Genomic DNA, 25,666 nt, shown 5'->3' on the forward strand with positions numbered 1-25,666 from the left:
CCATCCAAATTTACTTACCTACCCCAATCAAATCACCGCGACGCACCCCGTAGTCTAAGTATTTATGTTCATGCCCGGCATCGAGTGGAGTGCTAAAATGAGTATCATAGATGCAAGACACGGGTGCGCCCCACATGAACGAAGCAGCGAGATGTTGATGAAATCCCACTGTGCCAGGAATTCGATGCTTCCGAGACAACGAACCCCGCCAAGTCGAGTGCCCGAACAGTCACTTCGGTCGATCAGCGGTCAGCCCCTGCTCCGCAGGCCACCCTCGATTCATTGTGGAGCCTGTCTGGCGACTTGCCCTTCGACTATAGTAGCCACGTTACTTACTCATGCTCCTGGCCATCAATCCCTCGAAAGACTCGACGGCGAACTATATACTTACCGTACTAGCTGCGCTCGTCAGATACCACCCCTCGTAGCCCCACCCGTGCCCATATGATGCTACACGGACGCGCCTCGCCAAGGCATGAACATGACCATCGTTCGCGCTGTTTCGTGCTGGGGTCACGTTCCTGATAATCATAGTATCATGGTCCCGTGCACTGGCCAGTGACCCGAGCAGTCACTGGAGCGCGTCTTGGCGGCGGCGTTACTGGGAAGGTAAGTCGCCACTAACAGAACAGCAGCGCACTGAACTTTGCATTAACAGCCTCCCACAGTACTACCGAGCACGAGATGGCGTCTTTGAATTTTACAGCACCTATGCACTACCTTTGTTTGGGATTCACGTTCCGATCCACAGCCAATCCCAGCCGACGTGTATGCTCTGCGAGCTGCCGCGTACCGGGAAGTACGGAGCACCGGATGAGCCGATTACGGATAGGTAGTAGCGGGGGCAAGCAGACGTATTCTTGACAAACAACACGCACATACGCCGCATATCCGGACACTTATCAAGCAGTAGTGTGAGTGCGGAGCACAGCTGGCGCAGCAATACGTAGGTAATGGGTAAGCACTTAGACGGCCTGCTTGATGTGCGCATGCGTGCCGCAGGTGCATGACGCGTCGCGGGAGGATGTGCATGCACTGGTGTGCGATGGAGATGGATAATCCCTTTTGAGGGTGCGCAGCCCACTGAAGCGGACGTACATACTGTGCAGGCCAGGGGCGTACAGTACGCGGTACGGGTCCTACGGGACGCGCAAGCTGACAAGTCCCTCCCGAGGGCTGTGCCAGTACCACAGTCGGGTGGGATATGACATACTTTCGTGCTTAGACGACGTTCACGCGGCGACGCGTGTCACCGAGTCGTGCTCCGCGCCCGGCAAAACCTATGCAAGATCATCGGCGTCGGCATCGGCGGGGGGTCCGGCCTCGTGTCTCCGTGCCGTCGCTTGGTTTTCGGAAGGAACATCGGGTTATCGACGTTGACGGGCAAATCGTCTCGTCCAAGGTCTCATCTACATCATCTGCGGGACATCTCCTCCTCTCGCATGATGATCGTCCACGGCTTACATCGGTATTCCGAGTCCACTCGGACTGCATATCACATTGAATCTGACATGGTGATTATGCTCACTTGATGCTCACCTGCACTGGTCCCTGCACCTGCACCTGCACCTGCACCTGCACCTGCACCTGCACCTACATCTGCCAGTGTTCTGTGACCCCTCGGCCTGACCAGCGACCACTCCACCCCACCTCAGCCGAAGCTCCCATCATCCCTCGCGAATCAATTTCGCGGAATAACTTCATCCCATCCACCACTGACGTCGCGAATATATGCCAAAGTCATACGATGTTGAAACAACTCGAGGTTGGTGCGAGGGGTGGCGATCGAGGTGGAGGACTCAGACTCGAGGGAGCAAGGCGGCAACGGCTAACAACCCATCAGCTGCTCAGGGTCTATAAGGAAGCTCGAGGGTGGGATCGTGGTCTTGTGCGGCGAGGAGGAGGTGCGGCCGACACGAGGGAGGATGAACTCCACAGCAGATAGCCCCAGCGCTGAATTGATGCTTAAACTGAAACGTTGTCTCTTGCGTTGGACACTGTGATGCTAAGGGTTGTTTAGGTGTTAGGCGATCGACCGATTCGCTTTTTGGTCCCGGGGTTCTCGAGAAGTTTCATTAGGGATTCATCGACATCCATATCCATCACAGCTCACATGGACACCTTGGTCTCAGCACGCTGCAACCCTCGAGTCGATGACGCCCTCATAGGTCCCTGCAGGCAGCGAGTGGGCATATGTGGGTTTGAGTGCCCGCGAAGTTAGCGTTCAGCTGACATCCTCTGGATCAGTGCACGAGTTCGCGTCTCAAAAGGCCCGGAGAGCTGTGGTGGGTATTGAAATACGTCGTTTGGTAAGTGGTTTTCTTCGTGAGATTAATAAGAAAAAGCTCGAGCTTTGTGGAAAGGTCTCAGCCGCGCATCCGCGCTCTCCGTGGAAAGCGCAGCTCGGGCATGATGGGCAGCGCCCGCACCATCCAGCAACAGTGACATCATGATTTGGTCCTATTTGCGTTTAAGTGCGAAGCTTAAATTGTGACTCCGGGGCTCCATGGCATTTCCGTCAGGCGCCCTCGGTAGCGCCGCGATCAAGCCGACGCTGACATTTCAATTGAGCTGGAAGCCGGAGGAAGACTTCGAGATGCTTCGAAGAGTAGCAGCTGTCAGCGTGGGTGCGGCGTCTGCCGCGCCATCGAGCTGGCTTCTTCGGTTTATGGCTTTCAAGTTTCTTCAAACTCTCAATTGAATGATCTGCTCCTCCCGTTTTCAGTCAGATTCACCGTCCAGTCACAATTCAGTCGTTCGACAGGTTCTTTGAGGGAGTGTCACGTTGTCATCAACAGGAACCAATAATTTTGCTAACGTTTTACACTTCGTTCGATGGTTGTGAGCGTCAATCGGGTAAAACATCAATATTTGCTTCTATACATTGAGTAGGCTCCTTGCAAAGGCAGAATTTATACATCACAAGCACCTCATTCATATGCAGTGATCCCGGTGACCATGTAGGTCCGCGTTGTATTACCCTATAAAAACCGAGCGGCCTGAGTCATAATCTTAGCTCAAGCTCATGATCAGGCCAGGCTAACATACTTTCCATCGATCATGCATCATGCAATACTCTTTGGGCGATGACACGGGACAGTTGAATTAAGTTAAGGTTACATTTAGAGGACATAAGGCACGCATACATGCCGTGGCCTAGTTCAATGGTCCGAGAAGACCTGATCCAATAACAAGATATTACCTTTCATTCAACTTGCATAGAAATGGCCACGCGTCGACACAGTGCTTCAGTTAGCCAATCTCTCGGTAGGCCCCTGGAATATGGGGTGCATAGCGCAGTGTAACGTGGTTCAAGCGGGTCCGAGATCTGCACTCAGCCTTTCCTGGTAAAGGTACGTTGCCATTGTTAAGCTGTCCTAATGAAACAAGTACTCCGACATCAAGCACATGTTCTCACCCAGTTAATAATACTAGTAGCCCATTGGCACGATTTCGTATTTGAGATCCAAGAAGTAGTCGTCAACCCGTGAATCGCTATTACGCAGGCACAGTGTAGATCCCGATTCATCTCCTGCGGATGATACTGCAAGGGAACGGCTTTGGGAACCTGAAGACGAGGAGTGCAAGGTATAACACATAAGTGGACCTGTAAATATATCTAAGAGAAGGACTCACATTGTCGTAGCACAAAACCACTCAGGCTCGAATTCCACGATGTTTCCAGAAGAATCCTTCACCTTCTCAATCTTCAGCGATGCCAGAATGCTCGCCATTGCCATCCACAGAGAGTTGGTTGCGACGTGTCGGCCGGGGCAGACACGCCGTCCAAATCCAAAGACGTAGTCGATTTTGTCATCGTTCAGCGTGCCATCGGGACGGAAGAAGCGCTCGGGCATGAACGTCGATGGATTGGAATATTTGTCTGGATTTTGAGACATTCCCCTGGTATGGTCGTTAGTATCTCGTGCGCGTCATCACTAAATGTACCAATCACCAAACGTTTGGGATAACCACGCATCCTGTCAAAGAAAACGGATAAGCTAGGATGTCTCCCATATGAACTAGCGGCTAGACCCACCTTTAGGGATGTAGTATCCTTTGTAAATGTCCTCGTTTACTGCGGCGTGAGCTATACCTACGTTTCATAGGGTAAGGAAAACAGGCCATCAAAGTGCACGCGTGCGAGGGTCACCTTGGGCCCCAGTGGGCTTCCATCTCAGCGTCTCTCGGTAGACTGCCTCGAGATACGTCAGAGACGCTCGGTCTTCATAGTCTGGCAAACGGTCTGGCCCAACGACTCTGTCAATCTCTTCCTGAGCACGCCTCTGAGCCTCGGGAAACAGAGTCATGGCGAGCATGAATACGGTCAATATTGAGCCGGTCTGCGGACGTGTTTCAGAGCAGCTATGTTGGTAGAACGGTTATCAGGAAACGTACCGTTTCCTCCCCGGCTTTCAACGCGGAGTCAATGTTAGCCGATGCTGCGGCGAAGGAGGCTAGATTCACTCACCAGAGTAAAGCGCACCGCAGGCGTTTCGCACGAGGGTTTCAAAATCTTGTATCTTGTCTGTGTCTCTGAATTTCTCGAGTGCATCGGCTCCAAAACACCCGTTGGCGTACCCTGAGGACTACGGCGAAGAACCGCAACACATATCATCAGTTCTAGCTTGCGGTTTCACACGCGTACGTACTATATGTTTTTCAAGAGCATCAAAAGGGGCATTGATCATGTCGGTGAGAAATTTGCGGCATCTAGCGCCATTACGCCATCCGATTCCAGGAAGCCACGCTGGGATATACTGCACTATATAACAAAAAAGGTTGCGTGTAACTCGACTGGAACAGAGAATAAGGCAGAGCGTTTGAGTTACTCACGGAAAGGGAAGACTGACACGAGCAGGATATTGGCTGGTGTAACAGTCTTGTTCATCATATCAACACCTTCCAGCACCGTGTTGAAGACGTCATCTTCGCCGCCGCGGAGATCGTGATCATATACGACCTTCAGTACGACCGAAGCTGAGTATCTTGGACCAAGTTCAGACCGAACGGAATAGCATTCAGCTTGGTAAAAGTACGAACCTTCGAATATGATCATAGAATTGCTCCGGCGTTGTTGCTAAGTTCTCAACGAGCTCGTGTGCTCGCTGCGACTGAGCAGGACGGAATGTTTTGGCGATGTCCTGACGCAGGCATTGCTGGAAGAGACGTCGGTAGGCACGCCATACGTCTCCATATCTTTCGAGGATCATGAAGAACTTCATCCCATATCTTAACGCGCGATCACAGTGACACAGTGAGCGAGCCAAACTTTCATTGCTCGGAGATCAAGGCAAGGGAACGTACGAATTGAAGATGATCGACAGATCCATCCTATCCGAATAGTTCGCAGACCGGTTGTCCAGAACGTCCTCTGCAGCTTCCTCCGTGTTAAGCACGACAACATCTTGGCCCAGTTGTCGGAAGTACACAACATCGCCTGCGACTCAACACGTCAGTGCACTGTCCACGCGTACCCCTGAGCTGATAAGGTGGCGTACCGTATTGCTCCTTCCACGCAGTATAGGTAAGCCACGGCTGAGTCGTATCCAGCTGGTGCAGGTTTCCCAGTATAGGGATCGGCGAGGGACCCGGGGGATAGGCTTCATCCCGCTGTCGTCGGTCGCGGAGGGCCCATCTGACAACGACAAGTGCGGCACCGACACCTAGAGTGAGCGAAGACCACGTAGCGGGGTCGCGCAAGGCCATGAGCGGACGCCTGAGAGGCAGAAAAACAAAAGTAGAAAGGCAAGTTCGCAATTGGGTTACCCGAGAGCTTTAAAATCCCTGACATGACTACCTGCCGGGCGAATTGAGGGGCCGAGTATTCCGAGTTGGATCCCACAGAACGTTCCATCAGCGCGGCCCTGAGCCAGAATAGTCAGTCTCAGCCGAACTTACCTGGTTGCATGCACGAAAGCATCGATGATGGACTCGGGCTCAATTGATCAATAATCCAGTCGTAGACTTATCATGGATGAAAATTGTCGGCGAACAAAACCAGGCTGGTGTACGATCACGGAAAGAACTAGTCCAGGGTTACCGAACGGTCAGAGTGGCTCCTAGAACAGAGATATTTCGGAATAGTCCATGCGTATGTGCGTGCACGTTCTGTATTCAGAGAATGATGAAATGAGGGTGGTCATCAGCGGCGATTGTCACTGACATAATTTCGAGGCCTTGAGTGGCTACAGTTTTTTGGCATAAGTAAGAAAGCCATCACAGATGCCTAGGTGTTTTGTACCTGCATGATCAACGCTTGATTGTCCCTCTTCCTAGCTGGAGATGCGGTGTACAGTTTGAAAGGCAGTAACATCGCCGGGATGTATAACGACGAGTGAAAGAGTAGTGGATAGAGCTGACAGACGCGAGCTGTATTACATATGCTGCTCGCGTCCACCGTTGCCTCCCACCTTTCTCACGAGTCGCGTTAGGGGACCGTGGCCATCGAACGCCCAGTCCTCTCGAACTGACTGGTCGAGTCATACCGAGGACCAACTTGAAGACATCTCTCCTTGGTAACTCTAACGCTTTTGCAGTTTGCGATGGGCATCTACACACTGCGAGCCAATACAACTATATAATACATTTATGAGTCAGTGACTCTTTCGAGCTATAATCCGACAGGGGAAAGGCTCGGGCGCGCTAGCAATCAGCAATAATCAGCTCTCCGTGCATACCATCAAGAAATAGAGGTGCTCACGAAGTCACGCCATTGTGCCACTTCACCTCTCCACCCGTTTGCAGATACTCGGACTCGAACGTGAACCCCGCTAAAAGTCGACCAATCACAATCCACAGTGAATTGTCGGCAAAGTGCCGCCCGGGGCAGATACGCCTCCCGAACCCGAAAGCATAGGTGGGTATATCGTCCGTCAGTACTCCTTTGTTATCAAAGAACCGTTCAGGTTTGAAGGAGGAGGGCGACGGGTATCTTTCAGGATTCTGCGAGATTGCCCTAGAACGATACATAGAGTAAGCGATGAGTTAGGTTGTCCGCTTACTATTTTATTACCATACGTTCGCTATCACCACTGAATCTATGTTCGTGGCCGAGTAAGACGAAAGTTTGCCCAGCAGTTTCGGATGTTGTGAAGCGCACCGTTAGGAATGGCCCACCCCTTGTAGACGTCGCCATCGGTCGCGGCATGTGGGATACCTGATCAAAGGCAGTACTCAGTGATGTATGGTATGCGCCGAGGAGCTCATTACTGACCAAGCGGCGCAACAGGGTGCCATCTCAGAGTCTCTCGGTAGACTGCTTCGACATAAGGCAGAGATTGGCGATCGGCAAAGCTTGGAAGACGATCGGGCCCTAACACACTTTCGATCTCCTCCTGCGCGCGTACTTGAACGCTGGGGTTTTGAACCATAGCGAGGAGGAAGATAATGAGCGTGGACGACGTCTAGTTAAGCTAACGTGAAATGCCATGTACGCAAAGGCCCCTCCATATAATACATACCGTTTCTGCAGCGGCTAGGAAAACTCCAGTCAGCGCCAGATTGTAAGCTCGGGCGAGCTGATTCTACTTACCTGAGTAAAGGGTAGCGCATGCGTCTCTAACCACCTTCTCGAAGTTGTTGACTTTGTCAGTGTCTCCAAATCTGTCCATCGCCTCCAACGCGATTGATTTTCCCGTGTTTCCTGATGCCTAGAGATACCATGATCTAAGCAGATGGATGAACAAAGGATGCTATACGTACAATCTTCCTTTCAAGGAACTCAAATGGCAGGTTGACCATCCTATCTATCTTTACTCGCGCTGCATTGAAATTGCGCCAACGGGAAGACGTTCAAGAGAATGGTACTCCCAGGCGACAACAGTGGCCGCATAATGTCCAACGCTTCAGTGACTGACTTCAAATTGGGTCGTTCTCGCCGACCACATCGTGGTCGTACGTAGCCGAAAGAATGACTGAGGCGGCAAAACTGAGCACTATGAGACAATGGCCACGGGAAGATGCGTGAATGGTGTCGTCTTACCTCTGGAAATGTTTGTGGTAGTGCTCGGGTGAGTTTTCTAGGCTCTTGATAAGCGCCTCTGCACAGCGGAACTGTGTCGGCTGGTAGATGTCCACGTGGTTCTCGCGAAGGCCCTGGTGAGCAACGCGCCTGTGGGCTCGCCACGTCTCGTTGTGGCGGTGAAAGATGGTGTTGAAGCTCAAAGCGTAGCTGGAAAGTTCAAGGCTTCGTCTGCGTCATAAACAGGAAGACATACGACTCGCTGGCGGCCATGGACATCCTGTCCGAGTAGTTACTCGACCTTCTCTCTATCAAGTCTTTGATGGCCTCTTCGGAGTTCAGCACAATGACATCTTGACCGAATTGCCGGAAGTAGACAACATCACCTTGACAAAGACTTCCGTCAGCCTTAGATAAGCAGCAAGTTCAAAGGAAAGCACACCATGCCTGGCCTTCCAGACAGAGAATGTCGTCCATGGCGCAGAAGCATCTAGAAGGTGCGCGACTCCGAGCAGAGGAAGAGGTGAGGGGCCTGGCGGGTATATTTTACCGTCGCAACCTCGACGAGTCTCCGCTACTTTCCACAAGGCAGCAGCTGCAAGAAGCAAGGCGCCAGTAGGGTAAATAAGGGACATTGTGAGGAGGAAAGGGCTTGATTACTCGGCTACTCACAAAACTATATACTACGTTTGTGACGTAAATGTCAAGTCTGATCAAACCCGGTGGTGGACTGTCCTGATATTGACCTGAGGTGGCGATACGTCGCCGATATGTCTGTCCGACCTCTCTCTAAAAGTCAACATCATACGTTTCAGTGGCTGTAGAGACGGAAGACATGGCTTAATGAACTTACGACATGGGTGGAAGAGTCGCGGGTTGGTGCGAGCTTCATGATGCTCACAGTGGTGTTTGGGTGGCGGGCGACCGCATCTCATTTTCCCACCATTCCCACAAATAGCCTGAGCTCGAGGGGACCGTCGTCGTCGTCGGCTCCGGTCTTCTCCTTACTAGTTGGGCCATCGGGACAAACATGAATATACGTCTCTACTCTACACTTTCAGCATACCTGTCGCAGCGTTCAGGATTCTTCTACACCCAGCAAGCTAGCACGTTGCTCCAGCCCGCAACATGGATCCAGCACCTCGCTCACCAACTCTGACGCCCGGGAACGTAGCGATAGCAGGAGCCTTCGTAGCATTCACCGTCGTCGTGTCGACTGTCCTCAAACTAGGCGTAGGAGGAACGTTGTTGACGGCCGCGATACGATGCATTATACAACTATCCGTGATGGGTTTCTTCTTGCAGAAGATCTTCGAGACGAACAACCCGTGGGCAGTAGCAGGGATTGCTAGTGAGTGCTATGTTGCTGGTGTCCTCTCCTCTGCTGATGACGTGGCTACTTGGCTAAGTGTTGCTCAATTTGCTGGGAACGTTCGAGGCAGGTACAGTTGTCCCCCTGAGATGGACTGGAAAGATGGTAGCATTCGCTCATGAGCGCATATAGTCACGAATAAGTCAAAAAAGCGTCATGACTTCATGGTACGAACGCTTCCCCTTCACGCTTACGAGACGTCTCGGCTGACATAACACAGTTTTTCTCCGTATTGCTGGGGATGTTAAGTTCAACAATACCCGTCTCAATACTTGGATCTCGCTTTGCCATGTCTTCAGAACCGTTCTGGAAGCCTGAACAGTATAGTGCGTTTGTTTGGCCCTTCGCATGCATACACTTGACATGGGCATATCATCAGTCCCTATCGTTGGCATGCTCTGCGGTAACGCCATCTCGGGGGTTGTCGTAGCGGTGTCATATGTACTCAAGGAACTCTAGTGAGCGCTAGTAGTTTGGTTACTGGGCGGTTTTCAGTCGTCTGATAATATCCCACTAGCGAGAACAGAGACAAGATTGAAACTTACCTCGCCTTTGGGGCCTCTCGCTTTGAAGCATGTACACCTCTCGCCCAGGAGGCTCTGCGTCTAGCCCTCACACCAACCATGAACCAGATGAGGTGCGCACTCACCGCTGGCCATATCACGCGCATGCACTAACTCATGTCAATACTTTCCCAGTGTCATCGGTCTCATTTCGATACCTGGCATGATGACCGGCGCGATTCTCGGTGGCTCGTCCGTCGAGCAAGCCGCAAAACTGCAGATCATCATCATGTTCATGCTCTCGGCGTCGACGGCGCTCGCGTCGATCGTTGCGACGGTTATGGCGCTACACGTTGTCGTGGACAAGGAGCATCGGGTTCGGCTTGACAGGGTTGACGTGCGGGACCATGCGATCTGGCGCGCGAGGGCTTGGCTTGTGGGAAAGGTTATTGGTGTGCTGCGGGCGCTGGTCGAGCCGGTGACAAGAATGCTCAAGCGGAGGGGTGGTGATAGGTGGGACGACGGAATAGGTGGCGAGAGTGGAATACTGCTTAGTTGAAGAGGGTATATGTGTAGACATGGTATGTTGCTCTTGGACTCGAACATTGCATTAGTTTGACGTGTTCAAACGTTCCCTCATTGCGGACATCTTCGTCAGTTTGTTATATTAAATGAAGTTGCTCGATTTGATCCCACCCTTCTTCTCGTCGTATGCCAAATTTCGACAGTGACCCCATGAATGTTCGTAGCGGCAGCGGTTGATATCTGCGTATTATCACTTCAATGGTTCTTCATGAAACCTTCCAGATCATTCTTGACGCTCACAAGCTTCTGATGCCCCAATACACATGGCATTAGGAGGGAAGCGAGGCATATTTTGCCGTAAGCTTGAAGCGCTGGCGATGAGGAACTAAGGTCCGGGACCAGCAGGGTTTTGGCCATATTTCAAGCATCGTGTGAGTATGGTGTGCACGTTCCGCTTCTATTCGCCTTTCATCAATCCACCCCAGATGTCACTGATAGGAGCTAAGTCGCCTCCCTTTCTTCGGGAACCTGTGTTACAGTTTGCGCTTGTCCTAAACAGCATCGGCTTCTCCAATGCGGGAACTAGGCTTTAGTTTGTGGCTCAACATGGAGTGGGCTTGCTGCACGTGGTGGGCACATCGAACACGACTTCGGATACTAGCGGGTACAACTTTGTTACAAGCGCCAGAAGTAAATTTGGTCGCAGCGTGAGAGTCGATGAGATATGAGACTCGTGCCCCAATCTTGACCATCTTGACCATCTTAACCCATTCCCTCTTACACATTCCATCGGTGTCTTCCAATGTCATTCAAGGTCCGTACTCCAGGTTACTGCGAGGCAAGTACCCTTCTGGCTTCTTCACATTTCCTGGCACTAAATACTACACAGGCATGTGGAAAGCGTCCTCGGTATTCGGACGGCCAAAAAGTCCACCCCTATTGCAGTAAGAGTTGCGCAACGTATGCTAGACACATTCGAGGTTCGGTATCCAACGAGAGCAGCGTGCACGATGGACTTTGTGAGGTCGATGATTTGGACCTGCATTCGTGATTGACGACTCACTCGTACTTCAGGCTTGCCATGCTCGCCCCAAGCGCTCTGATGGAGCTACAGTTCACCCTTATTGTGGGCGTAGCTGTGCCAACTTTGCCAAGAACAGTGGTGTAGTTGGGCCATCCACGCGGAGCGGGTCTCGTATGTGCCAGGTACGAACTCTGTCTCCGATGTGAGACTAACTTGCATTTGATAACCAATCCTATAAGACTTGCGGGCGCCGGCCCCAACATTTCGACGGGCGCATTTTGCACCCCTACTGCGGCAAAAGCTGCGCTGCTGCTGCGAACAAAAACAATTCCGTGGGGTACATTGGGCCCTGTGAAGTTTGCTCCCCTCCATCTGCCTTCATCCTCTGTAGTTCTCACATGTTGCTGCTAGTTTTGTGGCCAAGCACCTCGTTACTTTGACGGAAACACAATTCACTCTTGCTGTTCAATGAAATGTGCAAGGTCGGCCAGTGGTGAAGGGTATGTATTCCTCGTCGCTTTTGATGACTTTTCTCATACGACGCTTAAAGAAATCCTTCTGAGGATCGTTGCCTAATATGCGGAGACCCCGTGCACGAGGGTAGACACTTTTGCAGCAACAATTGTGTACAAAGTGCGGTAGACTCAGCCCCTCTGTTACTCGACGTGCCGAAGGAAAATGCTACCTTTCAAAGCGGTTAGTGATTTCACGCGATGTTACTGAACGAGACCATGGTTCTCACATGTTATGTAGTCGTAAACCAATTTAAGGCTACATGGAAACACTCCACAGATTGCCCCACTGTACGTTGGGTGTTTAAGGTCATCATATCTCGAAGGCTCTTGAGCCAATATGAGACACACCGGTACGCTTTACCCGATTACACTTTGGATCACCTTATCAACTCGTCACTAGTGCCGGTGTTGAGGCGCGCGGAGACTTTGTATCTGCTGGTATGAGTCTCGGTAACGAGCAGCGTCGCTGGCACGGAACATTTCGCGAGTGCCTTCTAGGCGATGAAGGAAATACTGAGACATGCAACTCCGTTCAATGTCGCCTCTGTCAGATCATACGATGCTCATTCAAAATCGAGCTTTTTGGCACAAATATGACGTGGGGAAGGTGAACGCTTTTTTTCTAATATCAAGTTGTCGCACTCATGACTGCGTTTGTAAGATTTGGTAAAGGCATCTATACTACATCAACATCGTCCAAGTGAGTTGCTTAGTTCTGGGACACAAACCTCGACGAATGATTATTTTAGAGCGAACGACTACAGCAAGAGTAGTCAGGGTTCTCTATACAAGACGCTGCTTCTGAACAAGGTGATTGTTGGGAATGGGTTCAAGGTCACTAGAGACCAGCAAACGTTGCAGGCCCCTCCATCTGGCTATGATTCAGTAAGTTCCGCTGTCACATTCTTCGAGAAGTTTTGCCCACCTAGCGATGAATGTAGGTTTTGGCGGAGGTCGTACCGGGGGGCACGTTGAACTATGATGAACTCGTTCTCTATAATGACGATGCCATCCGCCCATCCTATCTTGTTGTTTATGATGCTTAGGATCGCCTGTATTCAAACCTTGCAGTGGCATTTGCTTCTTTACCAGCTAAGAGTATGGGCTGAGCGACTTGAAACTCGCCCGTGTTGGTGCTTGATATCCCGGGATACGTGTTCTCGATAACCATTGGTAATGGCTGGTTTGCCCAAACATTGTTTCATTCCCGCCGAACAAAGATAACACAAAGTGCTATACATATCCAAGTGGTGCCAGATAGATACGTACTCCAGACTGTGGAAAACAGCTTGCAAAATCCTTGTTCAAACGAGACATTTCTATATTCGCGTAACTACAGGGCGGGTACACTCATTTAGTGGCTCTTTCGAGGGGTAATTAGACAGGGGAAAGGCTCGGGCATACTTCATACATCGGCGATTAGTACACGACCAAAGCTCGCAAGAAACTTTAAGGAGCGGCACTCACGAAGTCACAGCATTATGCCATTTCACCACCCCACCCGCTCGCACATACTCGGACTCAAATGTAAACCCAGCTAGAAGTCGAGCGATCGCAATCCACAGCGAGTTAGTAGCAAAGTGGCGCCCGGGGCAAATGCGTCTCCCAAAGCCAAAAGCGTAAGTAAGCGAGTCGTCTGTCAATCCACCTTTGCCGTCAAGGAACCTCTCAGGTTTGAAGGAGGAAGGAGAGGGGTATTTCTCCGGGTTCTGGGACATTGCCCTACGACACAGTACGCGAAATGAGCGGTTGCGGAGATTGTAGGCATGTTGGTTTACTGACCACACGTTTGCTATCACCACTGTATCTATATTTGTGTGTTAGACGTCTGATTAGCAGACTGAAATTTTGAGATACGCGTGGCTTACCTTTAGGAATGTACCAATCCTTGTACATGTCGTCATTGGTCGCGGAGTGAGGGACAGCTAGTCAGAGGGTGCGGTCAAGGGCGTCAAATTTGCAGTGGAAAGTTCGTTAGAGTTACTCACCAAGCGGCGCCACAGGGTGCCATCTCAATGTCTCTCGGCAGACCGCTTCGATGTAAGGGAGGGATGACCTATCAGCAAATTCGGGCAATCGGCCTGGCCCCAGCGCCCTATCGATCTCCTCCTGCGCGCGTTTCTGGACGTCAGGATATTTCACCATGGCAAGCAGGAAAATCATGAGCGTAGATGACGTCTAATGATTGAAGTGAGACACCTCAGTGTCGGAACTTCTCAGCAGATAGCATACCGTCTCTGAGGCAGCTATAAGATGGGCGGCTTAGGCGCTGATCATATGCCATGAGCCGCTGGTTTGCTTACCTCCATAGAGACTGCAGCATGCACCCTTGACCACCTTCTCGAAGTCGGCGACCTTGTTGGTGTCCCTGAATCTTTCCATCGCCTCCAAGGCGATTGAGTTCCCCGCGTTTCCTGATGCCTAAGATGAACGTATCTCAATAAGTGCCTACATGAAGAATGGTATACGTACAATCTTCTTTTCTAAATACTCGAAAGGCATGTTGAGTGTCCTGTCTACCTTCACTCGCGCCGCAGTGACGTTACGCCACCCCCCTGGGAACCAGGTCGGGATGTACTTTACTGTGCATCTGGCGATTATGATTGCTGAGGCATTTTATGGGAAGTCACTCACAGAGCGGGAAAACATTGAAGAGTATGGTGTTCCCAGGGGACTGAAGCGGCCCCAGAATGTCATTCGTTTCCGTGACTGACTTCAGGATTGGATCATTCTCGTCGATTACATCATGGTCGTATATAGCCGAGAGAACAACGGAGGCGGCGAACCTACGGAACAGGTGTTAAAGACAGGAACTTGCGAAGAATGTTTACGTACCTTTGGAAGTAACTGTAGTACTGCTCGGGTGATTCTTCCAGACTATTCATGAGCGCCTCGGCAAAGCGAAGCTGTGTCGGCTGGTAGATGTCCACGTGGTGCTCGCGAAGGCCCTGGTGAGCGATACGCCTATGCGCCCGCCACGTCTCGTCATGTCCATGGAAGATTGTGTCAAAATTGAGACCGTAGCTACCAACTTTGAGAGATTGTCTGAGGTTAACAAGAACGAAGAAGACCTACGGTTCTCTGACCGCCATATCCATTCTGTCCGAGTAGTTACTCGATCTTCTCTCCAACAAGTCTTTGACTGCCTCCTCAGAGTTCAGCACGAGGACATCTTGTCCGAACTGCCTAAAATAGACGACATCGCCTTTGGTAAGTGTTCGTTAGCGTTCGACATAATGAGGTTGCAGCAACGAAGCGGATAATCCTTACCGTACTCAGCTTTCCAGTCGGAGAATGTGGTCCATGGTGCAGAGGCATCTAGGAGGTGCGCAACTCCTAGTAGAGGTAGAGGCGAGGGGCCGGGTGGATACGTTTTGCCGTCACGCTCCCGACGAGTTTCTGTTGCCTTCCATACGGCCGCTGCTGCAAGAACCAAAGCGCCAGTAGGATAGAGGAGGGACATTGTTAGGGAGAGATAATGCGCCTACTACCGAATACGACGTGTCCTTTATATGTCTTGCAGGATTCCAGCGCTGATTTGAAGAAATTCAGCGATTGGTGGGCCTCATGGTCCTGTTGAATATCATGCCCATTCCCCATTATGTCGTACTGTGTTGAGAGGGGTCGCCACTGTCCAGCCGAGGCGAATCGCCATGTTCGCCCAGAATCTGCGACCCGGACGCAACCACAGCACCGGTGGGGTTACAAAACATGCCCACATGATTACGACCCAATGGGCGAACCTTCTTTTCCGGCACTGAAGAAGCTGCGGAGACAGTGTTGTCCGAGTCGTGCGAGCCTCAAGAAAGACAGGGGTGTAGAACCGGGGTTCAGACGGATTGCACCGAGCCACGCTTGCGGCCCGTGATGCAAGTATTGGGTCAGTGCAGACACTTGCCTAGGTAGAAAGGAGAATGAGTGCTGAGTGATTGCTAGATGATGCAAACCGACCGTAAGGGCTTGACGCGTCACGACCAATGTCGTTGAACTAATTATTTCTGAGTCGAGAAGGAAGGTGAAGCGGCGCTCGGGCCTTCTCTTCCCACGTAGGGGGCCTAAGTTCAAACGGCAGACCTTGAGGGGCCGAAACCTCCGCATCTTATCGGCTTGCATTTTGGATGATGATACGCAAATATTACGAGCCTTTACAGGCTCCAAGGTCTACTTAGCTAAGGAGGTTTAATATGAGTTATAGCTGACTTCGAGTTAGCCCAGTCACAATACCTTGTGCAGTCCTCATGTCAACACGTATCCCCAGCGTATTCCTTGGCCTACTGGGTGCATAGCAAATACAAAGATCCAGTAACACGGCCGGAACGCTACCCGCTGACATGAGCGCGTTTACGGCTGCAAGAGAGATTGTCAAGGAGAGATGACTCATCTTTCCCAAGTGAATTTCCGCTGGTCCCACACTCGGATATGTTTAGCTTCCTGCAGTTTAAATCTGGGGCGCTGCAATCGCAGATGGTTCGGCCAAGTGGTTCTCCGTTGCGACCAACCGCCTTTAGCAATACTTCACCGGTAGTCTTTCGACCATTCTACGGAGGCCGACATTGGCTAGCGTAATCAGTATTTCGAGTGCAGGATAACCGATCACTATCTTTAGGTTGGCTGTCCTGAAGGAGCACATAAGTACCTGATTAGAAGGTGGATTAGGTAGGTCACACATAGTCGAGGGCAAAAGACATACATGGTATTGCGAAGAAGGAGGAAAGGAATTGATTGTCGCGAACCGTGAATAGCTGGATCGTGGATGCCTGTGCGTAGCGAATGTAAATATCCAACGCCAGCTTATCCCACCTCCACGAGCTGCGTTTGTGGGACTAAAACAAGACTACAAACCAGCAGTAGTTGCGACAGGGGTCTCGGAGGTGGAAGTTGGGTGGATAAGTCGGGACAGCCGCATTCAACGCATCCGAGATGAGAGTGTGCCATGTTATTTGCGGCGCGTGCTTTTGCTAACTTTTTCTCGCGTGCAAGCAGTTGGAAAAGAGGAACTCCGTCGCGGAGTCGAGCATGAAGCGCGAGATAAGGTCTTGCAAGTCGATGGTGTATTCTGCGCTCAGGCGGTCTTTAACAACGCGAAGGGTAGTTTCTGCATGTATATTGAAGATATCGAAGTGTCTATATGCGGTCATGTGTGAAGAATTGGCGCGTCATGGAGCGGTGAAGCATGGGGCGATGAAAGGTGATCTCGCGGGGCTCGGATCGTATGGAGTCGGAGCGCACTTCCACATAAGGCCTGGCTAGAACTCAGAGGAGTGCCTCGAAGTAGAGAACATTTTTGTAGGGGGCTTACCATCAGAGCTGAACACTCCAGTACCCATGGCCAGTACCGAACGAGATGCGACACTTGCCTTCGCGTGGCTCGGCTCCCCGGGTAACGATGAGGTCTTCCTACAGAAGACGGAGGTTAAAGATCTTCCTGACTGGTTTACCTAGTTCTAGGAAGTATGACCTATGGAAGAATGTTGACTATAAATGCGAAAGGATAGAGAACTGATTTACCCAGGTAATCCTTCTCGATCTCGGCGTTCAGCACCTTCAAGATGTCCGCATTCCCGGCCCATCTTCCTTTTGCGTGAGGAGCCAAACGCGCTGCGAATGCAGCTGCTCTGGGATGCTGGGAGAACCTGTCATATGATACTGCGAGGAAGATGACCAACAGCGTTTGCTGCAGCGAGCAGTAGCAACGTCTGCCAACCCGGGAGGATCATCCCGAGCACGCCGAAGCGATACGCGAGGGGCAAAAGGGCCATGCAGGGCGCGACGAAGGCTACGATGCCATGACCGACGTAACGAATTCCTGGGGTTGGCTTCATGAGTGATTGAAGGCATCAGGAAAAACCTCTGGCCAATAAAAGAGGGAAGTCAGGGAAACATGTTTACAATTTGCGTAAATTCTCAGCGCGTGGGAAATGAGCAAAAAAACGCGACAATGAACTAAAATCCCAAGAAGTTCTGCGAAGTTTCAGTTTGGTTTTGGTTGAGTAAGTTACTTACAGGTGTGTGGAGCAACGTGGATTTCAGACAAGCAGTGCCGGTTAAAGCATTGAACTTAGCCAGAGAAAGCAGCTAGTAGTATAGTAGACTATTGGACATTGAAGTACAAGTACATATCTTGAATGAGTTAACATAGAACGTCGTCCATTCATCCAAGACGTTTTCCGATGTCCAGTGAGAAGGGACAGCACGCAGCACGGCCCCATTTCGTGGGCGTCTACGTGCCGCTTGAGGGCACGAGGCTGCTCGAGGTTGCGGACACGGCTTCGCTCATGGCGCGCGATTCCTGTGCGACGACCGGGCGGCCCGGGCCCCACTTCTTCGAGTTGAACGTGGCGAGCGAGGCCCGCGTCTGTGGCGTCGTAGAGACGGGCGCTAGTGCGAGTGCAGGTGCAGGTGCAGCAGGAGCAGGTGGGGGTGCAGCGGCCGGGAGAGGCGCGTTCGGCGTGCAGTAGATGATGGCACACAACAGCGGGATCGTGTCGATCATCATGCAGACGCCGGTGGGTACGAACGGGATGGTCGCCGTGGCGAACGCGACGGCGGTGGTCGTGGATGGGCAGAGTGTGCAGGGCTGTGCAGGGCTACGCAAGCTGTACATGTCCATACGGCAGCAAAGCTCACCTCGTTATCCCCATTATGTTACCCTCCACTCTACAATGTCTCAAATACACGTCTTACCCGGGTTACTGGCTTTGTCCGGTAGCTGCGGCACCGTCTACTTCACCTGCAGTGCTGCTCTCGGCAGCGCGCAAGGTTTTGTGATTAGTAGGTTAGGCTTGTCAGTTGCTGTCAGTTGCTTGCCTAAACGAACCCCTAATCCTAAACTTCAGTGCTATTAGTCACGGCCCGGTCCTATGCGTAGCCATCACATACATTGGAACCGTCGGGACTCGGAAGCGAGCTGCGCAGCGGCGACTTGGACTCTTGGTTCAACCTTGCAAGTTACCACGACATTCTTCTCTACCACCCATCCCAACCTTTCCGCTCACTCACCGGTGAGTGACACCTCTTGCCCTTCCCCCCAAGTCGTTTATCTATAATCTTCTCTTTTGTCTTCTCTGCAACTGTATACTGACCAAGGGCCTACATCAATCACAGATGCTCAATGTCTGCAACCCCACTCGCGTGCATCTGTAACGCATCTGTGGGTACCCTCGAGGACCTGAACATGCACGCCAATCTAAATGGATTCTATGCTACTTTCGTGGCGGTGCCCGTCATCGACTTTGAGATGATGGTCGAGCACCGATTGTAACACTACAGCGTGTAGCGTGAACGGGGTGCGTTCGTTCTGCTCTTAAGAGATATTTCGATGTTAACATAGGACTGGTTTTTTTAGGAAGCCGTCTTAGCCATAACCAACTCGCACGAGGGCAGTTACTTCGTCAACTACCCCAAGACGTTCAATACGACAGCTTACGTGGAGAACCTCTTCCCGTTGCTACCAAAGTCCCGCATGCAACAGGTCGCGAGCGCTTATGTGAACTACACGCCCGGGCCGGGCAGTGGCCCTGCCATTGGAGAGGTTCTTGGTTAGGCTACTGGGATCACGGACGAATGTACGTTTATGGATTCTTTGAAGAACGATAGATTGACCTTGTTGACTGGTCTGGCAGCCATCTTCTATTGCCCATCATACTATCTTCTCGATGCGTTCCCAAAATTCAAAAAGAGTGCATGTACGGGCACGTTCGCCATTCCGGATGCGTTCCACGGAACTGGCAGTCCGTATTACTACCCAGATTATTCCTACACCGGGTGAGTGACCAAAAACATCTGCCAGGAGCTTTCTTCGCTCACATGAATGTTTGCGCCCTCACATAGCGAAGGTCCTCCGGTGGACAATGAGACGTTTATCGCTTCCTTCTCTTCGTTCTCTAGGGCATTCACCAGATTCGCGCTCGCGATGACGCCGGATCATCGCCCCACTAACTTATCGATCACTCCTGAGTGGAGTACGTGGCCCAAAGGTTAAACGCCGGTCGCGTTTAGTACAACAGAGACGGGCGATGTGAATATTTATGTGTCTACCACCAAGGCATAAATTTATCCTGGTATTGTCGAACGGTGCAAGTGAGTAGCTTTCTTAGGGATCAGATATTGGTAGGGATCGATTGAGAACTGATTTCTCTCATAGCGTCTGGCAAGGGCTTGGACAGTACACGGGCCAGTGATCGCGGAGGATGTGCAGAGGCAGAGACAACCTTTGGATAAGGAAGTGGTTAAGTGTTTTGAATTTACTTACCCTGTATCCAATTGTGCTGCGTGTAATATCGGAATGGTGTTAGTGGTGTCTTCAGCCTGTTACAACAACACGAAGTTACGTTTGATTAATTCGAACTGGTCAGAGGCCAATGTGGAGAAAGCTGGGCTATGAGAACGAAAAAATTATCAAAATTCCAAAAGATTTCAGCAAAATTATCACGACGACCAAAGGGGGGCTGCAGTGTTTTGTAAAGTTTTCTGCTCACCCAAATTATGAAAATTTTACCAAAAATTGGTGGATTTTGGACGAATATAGGAAAGATGAGACACTTTCGGGCAATTACTACACATAGGTTTTTCCTGATGTCAATGCGGGACATACAGTTGAGGATATGACCATGAGGCTTCAACATCAACGCGTTATTGAGCTGAGTTACGGCAAAGTTGGCAAAGTGTCATATCATCCGGGCCCGGATACATAGTTTAGGGCCGGTTTGACCAACGTACACAGTAACATAGCGTGTTCGCGCGTGTTCAAATGTTCACTACTCATCGATACTCATCGACATCCCTGCTATACGAGGTCATTCATCCCCGTCACCGTCGTCTCTGGGGCTGACCGTCTCAACGCGAGGTACTTTAAACGCTCGTATCAGACATGCATCCCGTCAAGGATGGGCTGACGCATGTCTGTGACACCATTACTCGCTCAGTTAACGTTCAAGACTTATCTCAGTCCATTGCTTCTCATTCCTGCCTGGCTTCCACAGTCATGCGCCTTCCTGACGACATCTTGTTCGAAATATTCAATCATCTTGTCAACCTTCATGGCTCTTCTGAGTCTTGCGATTATACACCATGCGTCAACGTCGCCCAAGTCTGCCAACAGTGGCGGCGAGTCGCTCTCGGCACCTCCCGTTGGTGGACTTGGCTGATGGTCAAGGTCGAACGGGAAGCCATCACCACAATCCCTTTACCGCACCACCTCCTTCACCGCGCCGGTTCCCTTCCCATTTTTCTCTCTTATGACATCTCAACTAGGGAATCCCGTCAGATCCAACCTCCACCAGGCAACGCCGTTGCACTACATGAAATCAAGGGTATCGACATCACCTGTACCGACTCAGCGATCTATTACTCCCAGATTTCATCATGGCTTTCGGGTTTCCCCAACCTTCGCAGGCTTACGCTCAAGAACTTCAGTGCTGGACAGGCAAACACGTGGCCTGCATACCCTGCATATCCTCCTTCCTATCTCCACCAGCTAACACATCTTCACATCGACTCTGACTCTGACAAAGCGACTTGGTTCTTGTATCAGGTGAATCGCTGGGAAAACCTAGTGTCCCTCACCTTGAGGTGCGGCGACACCTTGGACGCCATTACTCTCCTATGTGACTTTCCAAACCTCATCGAGCTCTTCCTGAGCAGCTGGGGCGGGTGGAACCAAGACCACGACGACGAAGCTCTAGAAGATCCACTGACCCATAGCAAGCTACGTACCCTCAGCATCTGCTCAGATGATGTGTTCTCCCACGAAGGTTTTTTCCTTTACATCACCCTTCCCAATCTTACGTATCTCGCCATCGGCACCTGTTTCTTCGGCGGCGATTCAGGTCTATATTTTCTCGGAGGCTTCTTGGAGAGATCTAAGTGTAGCGCTTTGAATATAACCCTCTTTAGGAGCGAAGGGTTTCCCCCGGGCATGAAGGAGACGGCAGAACAGATGGGCGAAGAGTGGCATCTATCACGCATTAAACTCGTTCACAAGGACGTAGACGATCTTCAGATCTATATCAACAGTAAAGCTAGGTGGTACAGCTAACACAGCTTTTGTGTGTTCTCCTTTGTACATGACGGAGGCGTAGTAACGCTAGACTTATGACATCAGTGGTAGAATACTAGTACACGTCATAATAGATAACAGCATAACACACTTTACGCCTGCTCCGATTCTATCATACGCACCCACATTCCACCCTGCGCGATCCGCCATTCAGTAAGCACAATCTGCGTTTGTGGAGACAGATGGGGTCATACCTTCGCATACAAAGTCAAATGCGACCGAGGATGGAACTTCTCAATCGGCGCACGCCCAGGGATATCCTTCCAATGGGCCGGCGGGCGAGCGTCTGGGCTAAGCGCATCCAGCGCGAGCTCAAAGCGAGAGAAGTTCTGCATGAGGCGGACGAGCATGAACGACATCTCATTGTAGGCGAACTAGAGTGCGTGACAGGAACATCGGTTGGGAATCAATGTGGTAACAAGATGTGTAGTGTTAGGAACGTACCTGCTGGCCCAAGCAGATGCGGGGTCCGGCGTTGAAGGGGAGGAAGATGAATGGATTCGGGACGAGGTATTTCTGCAAGCGTTGGTCGAGGAAGCGGTCCGGATCGAACTCATCCGCTAGTATGAACGCCACGTGTGAATATACGATACAGTTCAGTTCGCTGACTGCGCATACCATCCGGACCCCACAGGTCATGACGTCGGTGCATCAGCGCAACGCTGTAGGTGATCCTTCAAGCGTTGTTGTGTCAAGGGAGATGTCGAGAGCAAACGAAGAGATAGAAACGTACATCGTGTTCTTGGGGATGAACAGCGGCATCCTCTCCGGATCGGGGGAAGGGAGGGTTGTGTCCTCAGTTGTTTGACTTTGTCATGCTCGTCAACACCGAACTGTAAGCAGCGAGATCAGAAAGACATACCGAAGGTTCATCGGGCTAGAGGTATCGAATGAGCATAGTCAATCGTAAGAGGCTGGAAATCCCACGTACACGGGAGGGAAGAGCCTAAGCGTTTCTAATGGGACGTACGTCAGTGTGATTGCCTCGAATTCGGGCCGCGGGAGCTAACCATTGAGGACCGCCCTTAGATACTTCATGTTGCGGAGATCATCGTAGGTCGGGCGGCGCGAGGAACCGACCTTGCTCATCACTTCCTCTCGAAGACGGTCCATTGCGCTGGGATACATCGCCAGCAGGTAAACTGCTGAGGTGAGAGCTGAAGCGGTCTAGCCAAAGATGAGAATTAGGTGTTACGTAGAAACAGAGAACACTCACGGTGTCACGGCCGGCGATCATGATGTTCAGCACCTCATCTCGGAGGATAACGCGGTCTACATGGAGATCAGCGCCTACTATGGTGATAGCTGAAAGAAGAACGTACCTGTAGTGAGCCTAACCAGATGATCCAGCAACGTCTCCCCCTCGTGCACCTCCGCCTTCTCCGTCCCCGAACTCTTCTCCTCGCCAGCATCAAGGCCATCTACGCGCTGCTTCTCAATCGCCTCGGCGATAATAGGCTCCAAGAACTCGTGAACGACCTTCATATCGTCTTCAGTACGGTCCTTGAATATCTCCCACAACGGCCAAATGCCGAGCAAGTTCGTCCGGCGTCCGACGCTGGTCTGTGCGCTCGCGAACGCGGTCGAAAGGATGTCCGCGGCGTTCGGCTTGCCGTTGGCGCTGAGACCTCCGGGACTATGGGTGTGGACTGCGTTGTATGGGTAGGGAAGTGGAGAGTGCAGGGTGTGCGCGCAGCTTCCAAAGAGGAACTCGGTTGCGGAGTCGAGGGTGAAGCGTGAGATGAGGTCTTGGAAGTCAATCGCATGGCCAGCTCGGAAACGGTCTTTGGCGGCAGTGATGGCGGTTTCGGCGTGAGTGTCGAAGGTGTCGAAATGACTGATGCGGTCATGCGTGAAGAAGGGACGCGTCATTGATCGATGAAACCTGTGAAAATGGATATGTTAAGGGATAATGCTTTCGTACTGGTAAACAGTATGTACTTCCACATATCGCCTGTGCTGATGATGAGCTTACTAGATGACCGAACAGAGACAGGAATGACTCACCGTCAGAGTTAAAGACGCCAGTTCCGAGGACGGAACGGAAGATATCGTTGAACTCTTCACCTAAACAAGGACGCAAAACTTCGTTAGCTCAGAGAAGAGACACATCGGGTGTACATACCCTTAACAAAACTTCCAAAGTTACTAGCTAGGATGGCCTATGTAACCAGAAGAAACCAATCAGAAGTGAACACATCCGAGGAATGCGACAGAGCTCGCCTTAATGTGACTCGGCTCGGTGGTGAAAATGAAGTCGTCCCATAGATAACGAACGTTGTAGACCTTGCCGTATTTCTGTTCGAGTTTCAAGAAGTACGAGCCTTATTGGCAAGATCAACATGGATGTTCAAGACGGATGTGGGGGACGAAGGAAAGTCGCTATGCACCCATATAATCCCTATCGACCTCTTCGGCTTGCTCTATCACGACGTCCATGTTGCCTGGCCATCTTCCTTTCACGCGAGGCACCAGACGCGCCCCGAGTGCAGCTGCTCTGCGGCGTTGGGAAAGGGTGTCGTAGGCAACGCCGAGTAAGAACGCGGATGGCGGAGTGGCAGCGGCAAGCAGGAGTGTCTGCCAGACGGGGAGAATGCTGAGCACACCAAAGTAGTATGCAGCAATGGCTAAGGCTATACAAGGCGCAAGAGTGTTGAGAACCCAGTTGCTCAAGAGTCGAAAGCCTGGTGTGAGCTTCATGGGTCCTGTAGGCTCGAGTGAGAAATGGGGGATAGCAAGGACAAGACAGAAGTAAGCTCACTTATATGAAGCGCTGCGGGGCAATATGCTTCTGTTTCTCGGCAGATCCGGAGACGAGTTGGTTTCCGGTACTACTGGGAACGCGTCACAATCAACAGACAGCTTGTCAGTGTCGGGGATAACTAAATATCTGCATAGGTCACCGTACCTCCACTTCAGAAGAAAACACAGCAATGGAGTTTGACCGATTGCAGCAAGATGTCCGTGACAGGTGACAATAAAACGTGGACGCTGCGGATTGAAACATTGAGGCACGGCGCACAGGACTTTAAAACTTCACTAGTCACTGTCGAGATCATTTAAATATTTACTTACTGTGGGGTTGTCTCATTGTCAATGGCACTCAGAGAACGGGCGACATCTAGAAGATTCAACTGCGCGTCTCTTACGCTAGATCACAATGTGTCGGAATACTGTAGCAAATCGACCATAAGTTCCCGGTGGCGTGAGAGACCTGAGTTTAAACCCGCCTTCCTAAACGGTATGTCCCGCAATTTAGTTCCCGATGGTCGGTAATGGTGGGACAAGGTTCCCGGGCCGGGACAAATCCGGGCCGTGTCCCATGTTCCTGGCTATTCAGTAAGATACGCACGATTCCGCGAGGGCGGCTCGAAAGCTAAACACCTTTAATTTCGGCAACCTCGGCGACGCATCATGTCGTTCACTGCTCCCAACTGCTCCCTATCGCTTTCCTATCTCCATGCAAAGGTATGTTTCCCTCGGACTATGTATGTTGCATCCTTTCGTTTGTTACTGATTTTCTATTTCTTTACAGCGGCGGTCGGCCTTGCAGCAATCTCGCTGCAAGCCTCACGTCCCCCTCACCTCTCTTCGATCTGCGGGTGCGGGCTGGAGGTGTTGTCGGCCAAGTGCTGGCCAAGTGCTGACCGGTGACCTTCAGAAACTGTATAAAAGTGTGAGTCTTTTTGCCCTCTCTCGACAGGAAT

At 51.3% G+C, this 25,666-nt stretch overlaps 8 protein-coding genes across 8 annotated transcripts; 3 read left to right on the forward strand and 5 right to left on the reverse strand.

Moving 5' to 3' along the window:
- Positions 1 to 3,632: 3,632 nt before the first annotated feature.
- CONPUDRAFT_151478 (cytochrome P450) lies at positions 3,633 to 5,709 on the reverse strand (the record flags this gene model as incomplete). Its single annotated transcript, XM_007767965.1, has 11 exons — positions 3,633 to 3,903; positions 3,956 to 3,980; positions 4,040 to 4,096; positions 4,154 to 4,343; positions 4,399 to 4,412; positions 4,472 to 4,589; positions 4,653 to 4,765; positions 4,837 to 4,988; positions 5,044 to 5,232; positions 5,308 to 5,440; positions 5,502 to 5,709. 11 exons carry the CDS (start codon positions 5,707 to 5,709, stop codon positions 3,633 to 3,635), a joined length of 1,470 nt encoding a protein of 489 aa, XP_007766155.1.
- Positions 5,710 to 6,699: 990 nt separating this feature from the next.
- On the reverse strand, positions 6,700 to 8,832 carry CONPUDRAFT_163589 (cytochrome P450; the record flags this gene model as incomplete). Its single annotated transcript, XM_007767966.1, has 11 exons — positions 8,817 to 8,832; positions 8,636 to 8,752; positions 8,406 to 8,558; positions 7,985 to 8,349; positions 7,705 to 7,930; positions 7,535 to 7,652; positions 7,464 to 7,477; positions 7,217 to 7,406; positions 7,103 to 7,159; positions 7,016 to 7,040; positions 6,700 to 6,958 (listed from the first exon to the last, which is right to left on the reverse strand). The coding sequence occupies exons 5-11, from the start codon at positions 7,741 to 7,743 to the stop codon at positions 6,700 to 6,702; spliced, it is 702 nt and encodes a 233-aa protein (XP_007766156.1). The 5' UTR covers positions 7,744 to 7,930; positions 7,985 to 8,349; positions 8,406 to 8,558; positions 8,636 to 8,752; positions 8,817 to 8,832.
- A 247-nt stretch (positions 8,833 to 9,079) lies between these two features.
- On the forward strand, positions 9,080 to 10,527 carry CONPUDRAFT_80795 (uncharacterized protein). The gene is made up of 7 exons (XM_007767330.1): positions 9,080 to 9,314; positions 9,373 to 9,405; positions 9,468 to 9,502; positions 9,556 to 9,661; positions 9,715 to 9,793; positions 9,853 to 9,972; positions 10,034 to 10,527. The coding sequence occupies exons 1-7, from the start codon at positions 9,092 to 9,094 to the stop codon at positions 10,395 to 10,397; spliced, it is 960 nt and encodes a 319-aa protein (XP_007765520.1). The 5' UTR covers positions 9,080 to 9,091; the 3' UTR covers positions 10,398 to 10,527.
- A 610-nt stretch (positions 10,528 to 11,137) lies between these two features.
- CONPUDRAFT_142751 (ADP-ribosylation) lies at positions 11,138 to 13,122 on the forward strand. The gene is made up of 11 exons (XM_007767967.1): positions 11,138 to 11,201; positions 11,253 to 11,387; positions 11,438 to 11,569; positions 11,627 to 11,743; positions 11,799 to 11,887; positions 11,938 to 12,083; positions 12,141 to 12,252; positions 12,303 to 12,509; positions 12,564 to 12,602; positions 12,652 to 12,787; positions 12,844 to 13,122. The coding sequence occupies exons 1-11, from the start codon at positions 11,166 to 11,168 to the stop codon at positions 12,946 to 12,948; spliced, it is 1,254 nt and encodes a 417-aa protein (XP_007766157.1). The 5' UTR covers positions 11,138 to 11,165; the 3' UTR covers positions 12,949 to 13,122.
- Positions 13,123 to 13,208: 86 nt separating this feature from the next.
- On the reverse strand, positions 13,209 to 15,442 carry CONPUDRAFT_100613 (cytochrome P450). The gene is made up of 12 exons (XM_007767968.1): positions 15,173 to 15,442; positions 14,978 to 15,107; positions 14,738 to 14,926; positions 14,537 to 14,688; positions 14,375 to 14,484; positions 14,206 to 14,323; positions 14,135 to 14,148; positions 13,891 to 14,080; positions 13,771 to 13,827; positions 13,685 to 13,709; positions 13,370 to 13,624; positions 13,209 to 13,305 (listed from the first exon to the last, which is right to left on the reverse strand). The coding sequence occupies exons 1-12, from the start codon at positions 15,363 to 15,365 to the stop codon at positions 13,257 to 13,259; spliced, it is 1,482 nt and encodes a 493-aa protein (XP_007766158.1). The 5' UTR covers positions 15,366 to 15,442; the 3' UTR covers positions 13,209 to 13,256.
- A 2,680-nt stretch (positions 15,443 to 18,122) lies between these two features.
- On the reverse strand, positions 18,123 to 18,506 carry CONPUDRAFT_163593 (uncharacterized protein; the record flags this gene model as incomplete). The annotated part of the gene is made up of 1 exon (XM_007767969.1): positions 18,123 to 18,506. One exon carries the CDS (start codon positions 18,504 to 18,506, stop codon positions 18,123 to 18,125), a length of 384 nt encoding a protein of 127 aa, XP_007766159.1.
- A 507-nt stretch (positions 18,507 to 19,013) lies between these two features.
- On the forward strand, positions 19,014 to 19,883 carry CONPUDRAFT_151484 (uncharacterized protein; the record flags this gene model as incomplete). The annotated part of the gene is made up of 4 exons (XM_007767970.1): positions 19,014 to 19,145; positions 19,248 to 19,440; positions 19,525 to 19,666; positions 19,733 to 19,883. 4 exons carry the CDS (start codon positions 19,014 to 19,016, stop codon positions 19,881 to 19,883), a joined length of 618 nt encoding a protein of 205 aa, XP_007766160.1.
- Positions 19,884 to 20,952: 1,069 nt separating this feature from the next.
- On the reverse strand, positions 20,953 to 24,934 carry CONPUDRAFT_80797 (cytochrome P450 monooxygenase pc-3). The gene is made up of 17 exons (XM_007767331.1): positions 24,868 to 24,934; positions 24,721 to 24,790; positions 24,350 to 24,664; positions 24,183 to 24,283; positions 24,085 to 24,121; positions 23,967 to 24,026; positions 23,901 to 23,913; positions 23,282 to 23,844; positions 23,176 to 23,231; positions 22,970 to 23,126; positions 22,891 to 22,915; positions 22,822 to 22,836; positions 22,693 to 22,767; positions 22,578 to 22,633; positions 22,404 to 22,519; positions 22,154 to 22,333; positions 20,953 to 22,093 (listed from the first exon to the last, which is right to left on the reverse strand). Exons 3-17 carry the CDS (start codon positions 24,657 to 24,659, stop codon positions 22,052 to 22,054), a joined length of 1,806 nt encoding a protein of 601 aa, XP_007765521.1. The 5' UTR covers positions 24,660 to 24,664; positions 24,721 to 24,790; positions 24,868 to 24,934; the 3' UTR covers positions 20,953 to 22,051.
- Positions 24,935 to 25,666: the final 732 nt, after the last annotated feature.

This window comes from Coniophora puteana (genome assembly GCF_000271625.1).
Source record: "Coniophora puteana RWD-64-598 SS2 unplaced genomic scaffold CONPUscaffold_3, whole genome shotgun sequence".
Classification (NCBI taxonomy): Eukaryota; Fungi; Basidiomycota; class Agaricomycetes; order Boletales; family Coniophoraceae; genus Coniophora; species Coniophora puteana.

Coding starts and splice junctions, on each gene's coding strand:
- CONPUDRAFT_142751 (XM_007767967.1), top strand. CDS start 11,166: ATGTCATTCAAGGTCCGTACTCCAGGTTACTGCGAG. Junction 11,388..11,437: donor TGCACGATGGACTTTGTGAG/GTCGATGATTTG, acceptor CTCGTACTTCAG/GCTTGCCATGCTCGCCCCAA. Junction 12,253..12,302: donor AGCCAATATGAGACACACCG/GTACGCTTTACC, acceptor ACTCGTCACTAG/TGCCGGTGTTGAGGCGCGCG.
- CONPUDRAFT_80795 (XM_007767330.1), top strand. CDS start 9,092: ATGGATCCAGCACCTCGCTCACCAACTCTGACGCCCGGGAACGTAGCG. Junction 9,406..9,467: donor GCTGGGAACGTTCGAGGCAG/GTACAGTTGTCC, acceptor GAGCGCATATAG/TCACGAATAAGTCAAAAAAG. Junction 9,794..9,852: donor TATGTACTCAAGGAACTCTA/GTGAGCGCTAGT, acceptor ATATCCCACTAG/CGAGAACAGAGACAAGATTG.
- CONPUDRAFT_100613 (XM_007767968.1), bottom strand. CDS start 15,365: ATGTCCCTCCTCTATCCTACTGGCGCTTTGGTTCTTGCAGCAGCGGCC. Junction 15,108..15,172: donor CGACTGGAAAGCTGAGTACG/GTAAGGATTATC, acceptor CACTTACCAAAG/GCGATGTCGTCTATTTTAGG. Junction 13,710..13,770: donor GGATTGGTACATTCCTAAAG/GTAAGCCACGCG, acceptor ACACAAATATAG/ATACAGTGGTGATAGCAAAC.
- CONPUDRAFT_80797 (XM_007767331.1), bottom strand. CDS start 24,659: ATGAAGCTCACACCAGGCTTTCGACTCTTGAGCAACTGGGTTCTCAAC. Junction 24,122..24,182: donor CCGAGCCGAGTCACATTAAG/GCGAGCTCTGTC, acceptor CTGGTTACATAG/GCCATCCTAGCTAGTAACTT. Junction 22,094..22,153: donor ATTTGACTTTGTATGCGAAG/GTATGACCCCAT, acceptor CGGATCGCGCAG/GGTGGAATGTGGGTGCGTAT.